The sequence below is a fragment of the Lonchura striata genome, chromosome 1 (assembly GCF_050655825.1).
Source record: "Lonchura striata isolate lonStrDom1 chromosome 1, ASM5065582v1, whole genome shotgun sequence".
Classification (NCBI taxonomy): Eukaryota; Metazoa; Chordata; class Aves; order Passeriformes; family Estrildidae; genus Lonchura; species Lonchura striata.
Window position 1 is genome coordinate 66,413,583 of NC_140703.1, and position 9,335 is coordinate 66,422,917.

Here is a 9,335-nt window from a genome sequence, read left to right on the forward strand (position 1 = left end):
GTTAGCCGCCACATGAAATAATTTTTACATAACCCTCAATATATAAACATCAGAGCATCCTAGTTTCAAAATGCAATTAAATCATGATTCCCTTTCAAAAACACTGCACCTTTAGACAGGAAAAAAAAAGATTCCTATTTGTTATATTCCAGTATCAGGTGCTTTCTCAAGCATTCAGTCAAGAGATTTGCAGCTAAAAATTACAAGCAATTAATTTTGCTCATACTAATTATATTGTGGCATTAGACTAACAAAAACAAGGCACTCTGCCCTTTGGGGCAGTGTTCTGTAGAATTCTGGATAATAACTATCTTTTGGCTCAAAATGAATCCCAAAGCATGCTGAATAATTAACAGGAACAATTTTTAATTATTGTCGAACTCTAAGAATACAAGAGGAACAACATTTGCACTTTTTCATTTAATTGTTTATTAAACTAAAGAAAAATATGGAATTTTACAGTTTATCTTAAATGTGGAAGCTGTTTATAGGCAAATACTGATTTCTGGAGAGTTTTTCTTTACTTCCTGAGCTTACACCCACTCAGAAGGGCATTTTGTACTTCTGCATTATCTGACACATTATCTGAACATCTTTCTAAAGCATGACGATTGCACAGGACAGTTGCATTTGTGAGAATACTCACTTAACCAAGCACTGCACTACCCATTGTTCTTTCTGTTCAACTCAGCAGAACAGAAAAAAATGCAATATGGTAAGATTTTGCCAAATACATTAAATCACAGCATAGACAACCAGTTCAGGAAAAGCAGCAATTTCTCTACTTAAAATACACAACTGATAGTTTACACATGGCAATTTCTAATCTGAACAAAAATATTTCATAGAATTCTGTGCTGTTTTCTATGTAACAGGCAGCAACAAAACCATGACTTCTGGAAAGAACCAGTATTAGTTTACTGAAAAAGGAATGATGTATTTGACCAGTCTACACATTCCCAAATGACAGTGCAATCCTTCCAAGATGATGGCACTTCATGTGAGGAGACTAGGTCTCACAAATTCTCTGAATTTTAATTTAATTTAACTTCACAGTATGTCAATATGAAGTCTTAAAACATAGAAATCTCTGTATTCTCCTTTATCTCAAATACTTACAGCAATTAAAACTTAGAATTACTTTGGAACATTTGGCAGCTGTTTACTTATTTGAGTAATAAACTCCTGAAATTTCCCCTCTACTTGAGATCAGTACTTGAGCCAGGTGAAAGCTGTTCCCCTAAACATGGAAATAACTAGGAAAAAAAATACAGGAAAAACCCCAACTTTTAGCACACATTAGGAATAATTTCTTTGTAGCAACATCATAACACAGTTTTCCCTTTCATGAAGTAGGCTCAATAATATCCAGTATTTTAAGTATCTATTGATGGTGGCTGTATTTACTCTTGTAGTGTCAACCTGGAGAGAAGTCTGCCTTTCTAACATGCAATCAGGCTGTTCTACCAATCAGGGAAGAATCAGTGCATGAGTTAATGTATTTTAACAGGAAAATGAACCTTTATCTCTGTTTCCAATGAAAAAAATCAAATCCTGGGAAGTCATTTCTGCTTGCTTTAAAAAAGTCCAATTCATCAGTTGCATTTTGAAGTTCCAAAATAAATAGACCTCTGCTGCAAAGCAATGACACCTATTCCCCAGCTTTCAGGAGATGTTATTAGCTCCCAACACGATCTCTGGGAATGAGCCGTAGATCTGAACCATGCTTTAGAAACACATTTCCTAAACAAAGAAAGAAAACAGGATGTATTACTAACCAAGAAAATACAATGTACCCTCAACAAACACATTTAAAGGATAACAGTGTTAAGTCAGTGTTTAGCAGCTTCATAGTAATTGCTCTGACATACCAGAAATAAAGTTTTCATGTTTCCATAGAATTTTACCTTGTCCCTCTCTTTCCAAAGAGCTCTTTATTTTAAATGAAAATGCTACACCTTGCAAAGTGTAGCCTTTCAAACTCTGTACACTCGAATGCCTTGTTTCACTTACAAGCCAGAAAACAAAGTTTTACTTTCCCTGAATTATTTTGTTTTCTGGAGCTCATTCATGCATTCATTCATTTTTATTTCTCTCCTTGGTTCAGTACTTTTTGACTTCTAATTCAGAACCTTAACTTCTTTTAGGAAGGTTCTCCAAATGTCCAAGTGTAAGTTAGTCCCATTTTAGCATAAAAATTATGCTTTCAACTTCTTATTTATTACTGCATTGTCTTAATCATCATAGTCTTTTCACAAAGACATAATAAAAATTAGAAATTTCTAATATTTAGATGCGTTGAAATTTTTAATATGTTCAGGTTGCTATTTTTTTATTAAATGTAATATTTGAAAATTAAACCATATCACTAAGTAATGTATTTATTTAATTAATATATGGAATATTTACTTTTTTACTTCATACTACTATTGCACAGAATCAACCATATTTGATTCCTTATTCAACCTTGAATTAACTTCTAAAACAGAGTAATTCTATTTCTGTCCCAAGCATCCCATTCCAGGGATGAAGAGTGCTCTGACAAATAAGATTAAGGTATTTGACATCCATTTAATTTGTTTGCATATTAGAGCAAAGCTACCCTTTTTTGAACTCCACTTCTCCAGCAAATGGATCAAGATCAAAATCATTGTATATATTCAACATAATGAACCTTAGAAAATCAATTTAAAATAATATGCTATCCGAAGACATTCTGATCTTACAGATCTGCCAACACATGGTACTAAAGAGATCTATAAAACCCACTGAATGCAAACCTGTCTCATCAGCAAAACAGAGAACTGCCTACTAACCTTACTATTCTAGATTGGAAACATCCGTTTGTAATGATAAAATTCGTAACTTTTTAAAACAGGCCTCATGGAGACAGCAGCTCACCTACTCACCTTGGTCTGTTTTCATCATTAATATCACATTGGTTTTATTAAAGTTATAGCATACTACTCCCCATACTATCAAGGATTTAAAACTGAAATCAATACAGGGATTAAGTGCTAAGCCTAGTTTTTGCAGCTTTAATTTCCCCTGCTCCATGAAATCATGTAAGGAAAATGGAAGTCATACTTGAGTGCTTTTTTTTAGAAAGGAAGGGAAATGGTGCAACAGTACAAAACCTCTGAAATCCCCAAGGATTACTAAAATTTTATTCCTGTGTATCTTATTTTGGAAGTTTTTTAAGACTAAAATAACTCTTCAATCTGTAGGAATTCTGATAAATAGAAAGAAGGGCAAAAAGTAGATTTTGAGATAGCAATTAATGAGGCTGAACAGAAGATTATACCTAAATTATGCATGTTACTTGTAAACTAAGGAGGGATTTTGGTCTGAGCGCAAGCTTTGGTGTAGGCTGTACTTCGCTTGTTTTGTTTGGGTTGATTTTGGATGTTTGTTTTATTGTGGACTGGTTTGTTTTGTCCTCAGTTAAGGGCAACATCACACAGCATTGCCAGAACACCTATGTTAAAGAAAACATAATCCACATGCCTAATGTTACATCTGCAGAATAAGGCAGTGATGATAACATTTTGCACCTAGATGCTTTTAATTTACCTGTTTCTTGATTATGTGATACTGTCTTATACTACTGAATAATTCTTCAATATTTATAAGAGCTTAGGAGAGATAAAGCAAATCACCTGCAGATGTGAGTTCAATATGCACAGCTGCAATTACAATGAACTACTGTATTGATACTTTCATTCAGCAGTCAATAGCTCTAAATACACTTGCTTTAAAGGATTAAGCTACAACTAATGTAAGCTACATCATACAAGATGAAAGCATACTGCTGAGGAAGAGAAACAGCCTAAGTATACCTTAAGCAATTCTACCATTTTGCTTAAGTATTCATCAGTGGTCATGTGAAAGTGTGGCTTTACATGTGGATGATGATCTAGTAACTAAAGTAAATTATTAGATTTATTATCTGTTTTTAATACACTCAGTCATGGGAATCATGATAAGGACAGCATCAGCTGAGAAGTCTGCCTGAGGTAGTACACCTGTGAAATCATAATCCAGGTATAGTAAGGCAGGACAGAAGTCTCTGGTGGAGTAGAAAGCCAAATATTTATTTGATCTTCATTTTCAAATGTTGTTGATGCAAACACAGACTGCAGAAATAAGTCTCTACACTGAAATTATTTCTTTTACAACTCCAAGAAATTCCCCAAATTGATGTCAAGCAACTGCTTTTCTCACCATCAGATACTGTTCTGTGCTTTGCAAGGATTTACTTTATACTCTCTATTTTACACAGCTAAGTGTGCTGCTAATACCTTGTTTTATTTTTCCTGTGTAGTGACTGGCCTTCAGTAATGACTAGCAGTCAAAGGCATAAATGAGACAGATGGATGCAAAAACCAGAAGAGCAGCATGTCTCCCTCAACCATTCATCATGTTTGCAAGTAGGAGTAATATTATTCAGTTTTCACTGGATGACTGGATTCCATAAGGAGCAAAGCCATTTTTACTAGTACTTATGAGGTAAGAAATGTTCACAACTTTCTATCAAGATACTGTTACACTCTCTTCTCAAATGGTTTAAGATTAGACTATTGAAATTATTTCCCAATTAGTTTAAAAGTATAGCTCTTCAAGAACAAGTCCACACAATCTGCCTCCAGACAGCAGCCCATTATCGGTACAACTCAACCTCTGTACTCTGTTTCCATATATTTCAGGAGGTGATGAGAAAGGGCCTTACACTCTCCTGTGACAGAGGCAAACTCTCCTCTCATAGCAAGCCTTGACATCTGAAATCAGGGATTTCTGACACAGAACCCCTTGGTGACAACAAGACAGCTATCAGTAAGAATCAAAAAATGGTTGGATTTGGAAGTGACCTTTATGATCACCTAGTTCCAACCCAACTCTTCTGACAACATACTCCTCAAAGCCCCTGGAGTTCTGCTCTAAAACTCTTATTTTTTTTAACATATCTCATAAGAAGTGCTGCTAGAACATCAAGTACTACTGAATTAGATAGAGCAGGGGGGAAATACAGCTGTTACTTATTACTGCAGTAGTATGTAATACTGTATTGCTTTAAGACTGCACCTTAAATGCAAAGCTCTGAAGATCAGAAGCTCACCACTTTTTCACAGAACTAAATAAACACAAAACCAAAAAAATAAAAACCAAAAAAAAACCAAAAACCCACTGTTTTTTGGATTTAACCTTTTATATACTACAATGACTGAAGTTTTCAACTACTGGATAATGCTCCTCCCATTTAAGAAGACAAAACCTAAAATGTAATACAACCCCATGTGCTATATATTAGACTGAAAGAAAAATAAGTTTTTAATACTGGAATATACTTCATATACAGTAACTTACCTGCTGTCTGTGCAGGGTTTATTCCTATACCATCTAGGAAGAAGGAAAAAAAAAGAGAAAAAGGAAGATGAAACAGACATATTCCAATTTATTACATTAAACTTGCAGCTCAAAAAATATACCAGCAAGATACAACTATTACATGAAGTCATCATGCAGCTATTTCCTATAGCCAAAAAATGGGAAGTGACAAGAAAGCTTCAGCATAGAAAAGTCCAAGCTATACATTTGGACAAAACTGAATTAGTGGTTTAGTATCTTCACCTCACACATAAGAAATTCAAATAATGCTGTAATGTTATTAAACACAGTTTGCAGTATGTAGTGTTTGTGAAACATGAGACAGTATTGATTTTATCAATAAACTTTCAGTGAAACTTCAATGCAAAAACTATTAAAATATATATAAACTATATTCTTACCATTTGTTATAATGGCACTTGTTGCTGCAGGAACTTTGAACTAAAGAAATAAGAGTAGGTCAAAACAGCATAAGAGACATATAAAGCAGAAAAATATATGGGTAATATTAAAATTATAATTTTAGCTGGTTCACATACAAAAAAATGAGGAAAGAGGTCCTTGAGATTTATAGATATAAGTAACTTTAATGGAAATGGATGATTATTTTAGTAGCAATTCCACAAATGTAATGGAAATTTTTTTCAAACTATCATGCAAATGTATACCTTAGACTCTATACTACCAGGTAACTCTAAAATATGAAAGAAAAACCCAATAGATACCACACACTAAAAATGAGGTTTTTTTCTACTTAGGGCAAGTCTGATTATGAGTTGGCAAATTCTGAGTTTTTGAGAGATGTCTCAGTAGAAACTTGCTAAGGCCAAATAGCCAGAACTTAAACACTGCTCTGCCCTGAGAATATAAATCACAGAGAGGATAATACACTTCTCCTGGAGAACAACAAACAACTTTGCCCATATTTTGATCTTTTCCATATACGTATAACTTAAGGTACTGTGAAAGTGGTTCTTGAATCACAACACACTACATAAATTAATGTTAAGCTATGCAGTTCAAGGAATGAAAAAACATTCATATAACACAAAAGTTATCTGTCATTCTTTTCAATGCCAATTCATAAGGGGCTTCATTCCTGGGGAAGAGTTAACAATCTTTTTTTTGCTCTTTAACAAAGGACTTCACTCTTCCTGGTCTCAAAGATATGCAAAATGCTTCAGCGCTGATCCAGAATAGGCTGAATTCAAACCCTGATAGATACTCAAAATACTCACACCAATTAAAAGAATGGCTTGCTAAATGCAAATGTTTAAGTCAGTAGTGATTCTCTAAATTCATTACTCAGATGAACCTATCACTAACATTGTGTTTCCATAAGAAGGTGAAGTTAGCAGGTTCAGTGGCAACCCCCACCAGAAATGGCACCTCCCTTTCAACATCTCCAACTACTCAGTCACACTCATTTCTGGTACCTCATACTTGCTTGTTAGACTTTTCAGTCTAGGTCTCTATGTATGGGTTGTGTAGGCACAGGTGTATTAATAGAGAATAAAAATAACTGGGGAAAACATAGTAAAAACCCCCAATTAAATAATCAAATATCTTTAACAGCAGGTAATATTCTGTATAATTCTCTTCAAGTAAATTTACAACAAAACCAATCCACAACTTTCCCCCAGAAGCTGTGTTTCCTGTAGTAATTTCTGTCACATCGTGGCGTAACAGTAACAACCAAAGAAGACTCAAGATCGAGTCTATTATCCTTCCTATTTCATTGCAATTGCAATGCTCAAAGAAATGAAATTTTCAATAACCCAAAACTTCCCAGGTTTTCCTAACAAGACAGGGAGAATTGCAAGAACAGACTCCCAGCTGACTTTATGCTAGTTAGATTAAGAGACTCATCATGCTTCCGAGCACTCAATTTTACCGTTTACATCCAGTGAATGTCTCCTAATCTTTGCACGTTTAATCTGAAACAATGTGATACATCTCTTCAAACACATTATGTGGGCCATTTAAACACGTAATGATATAGGATTCATTGTGAAAGATCATCACACAGAAGCCAAAGAACACACTATCCACATTTTCCCTTAAGACAGTTTTTTGAATCTATCCCATATGGCTGATCTCAATACCTTCCACAATCAAAACCTCCATGTCTGCCAAAATCAGAGATTACTAGAACTGAATGTGAAAAGAATTTAAGAGTTTCCTGGATAATTCTGAAGAACTTTCCTGATATTCCCATAAGAAATTTCAGTATTAAGTATCCAAGAGCAATACCTTTTAATTCTCTTCAATGTCACAAATTTTATCACTGCTATAAAACAGTTAATTACAAAAACCAGAAATCACCTCAATACCATCTGCTGATGCATAAATTGTGCAAAGATCACTAAGTTTAAGATTCTGAAAGCTCTGCTAGGCCCCCACTGAGAGCCAGTAAAGCTTACAACCATCTGTAACCAACAGCACTTCTTTGTGCTGTATTAACCACTGCATTTTTATAATTAAAAAAGCTTTACCTTTCAAGAACATGCAAAATGTTAAAACCTAACATCATCACTTTCCACTTACTTCTTCTGCAGCAAACTTGAGGACAGCTGTGAAAGGTGTGCTCTCAGGCACGCTTAACCTGAAATCACAACACAAGTAAATACGTGGCTGCTAAAACAAACCGAAAAGCAGCTTTAGCTGCCGTTAAACTACTGACTGAAACTTCATTTTTACCAATGGAAATACTTTTGCCAAAGCTGTGCAAGTACTGTTCAAGGGTCCCTGAGGGATATGAGATGCTTCAAGAGAAACATTTCTAGCAGAGAATAGGAACACCTTTAAATTTCAGCAGATGTGGCAAATCTCAGGAGGTGTGGGATTAAGCTCCATAGCAATGTCCTCGCCAAGAGGAGAGAACTCGGCCTCAAGCTGTGGCAGGGATGGTTCAGGTGGAAGATCAGAAGAAATTCCTCACTGAAAGGGCTGTCAAGACATTGGAACGGGCTGCCCAGGGAGCCGGTGGAGCCACCGTCCCTGGAGGGACTCGGGAGAGGTCCGGAGGCGGCCCGCAGTGCCAGGCTCTGGCTGACAAGGCAGAGATCGGGCAGAGGTTGGACTCCATGACCTCAGCGGTCTTTCCCATCCCGAATGATTCTGCGAGCCTGGGGAATACGCGCACGGCGGTGGGGCAAAGCGGGAAAGCGCCGAAAGCAGGGCTAAGCACGGACACCGCCTGCCATCCCACACGGAGGGAGACGAGCGCCGCTCCCGCCGGCGGATGCCCCGCCGGGACTGCCATCGGAGCCATCCGCGATGTGCCCCGTTTCCGCTCCCCGCCGCCCCGCGCGGCACTCACACTTTGTAAGGCAACCGGGGGTCCGAGGTGAGCGTCACTTTAAAGGTGACCTTAGACCTGTGGAGAGAGCAGAGGGTGAGGCCGGGTGAGGGAGCGCGGGGGCTGCGGGACCCCCGGGCCGTCCCGCCCTCCCTCACACTCACATGGTGCCGCCGGGGCCGCCGCCGCTCCCACCGACACGTCAGCGCCGCCCGCACCACGGGGCCTTCGCCCGCCCTGAGCTGCCCGCGGCGCGCCTGACCACAAAGAGAAGATAACGTGCCCCGCCGACCCGCTGTGAGGCGGGGAGCGGCCGTGTTTTTCCTCGGTGCCTTACTGTATCTGGGAAAGAGAGAGTCTGAGGGGTGGGCGAGGTGCAGCGGAGAACGGCGGGGAGGATTTCTACTGAGGCGGTTGCAGTGGCTGTTCCGCGGCCGAGGTAGGACCTCGGCACCGGGACTTCCCGGCGCTTCCGTGGGCGCTACAGGGAGGCGCGGGCGGGGCCGGGATCGGGGTCGGGATCGGGATTAGGCCGGGAGCGCGGGATCGGCGCACTGTGGTCGCACTGGGAGTATGCAGGAGTGAGGGGTTTGGTAGCCGGAGACCATATCTCGTGTGCTGTGCCCAGTGGTGGACTCCTCAGTGCAAG

The 9,335-nt window shown here is 38.5% G+C and overlaps 1 protein-coding gene across 1 annotated transcript; it reads right to left on the reverse strand.

Annotated features, from left to right (window-relative positions):
• Nucleotides 1-405: 405 nt before the first annotated feature.
• UFM1 (ubiquitin fold modifier 1) lies at nt 406-8,885 on the reverse strand. Its single transcript, XM_021541881.3, has 6 exons — nt 8,851-8,885; nt 8,708-8,764; nt 7,933-7,990; nt 5,787-5,826; nt 5,365-5,397; nt 406-1,743 (listed from the first exon to the last, which is right to left on the reverse strand). Coding segments are annotated over exons 1-6 (255 nt in total). The 5' UTR covers nt 8,853-8,885; the 3' UTR covers nt 406-1,678.
• Nucleotides 8,886-9,335: the final 450 nt, after the last annotated feature.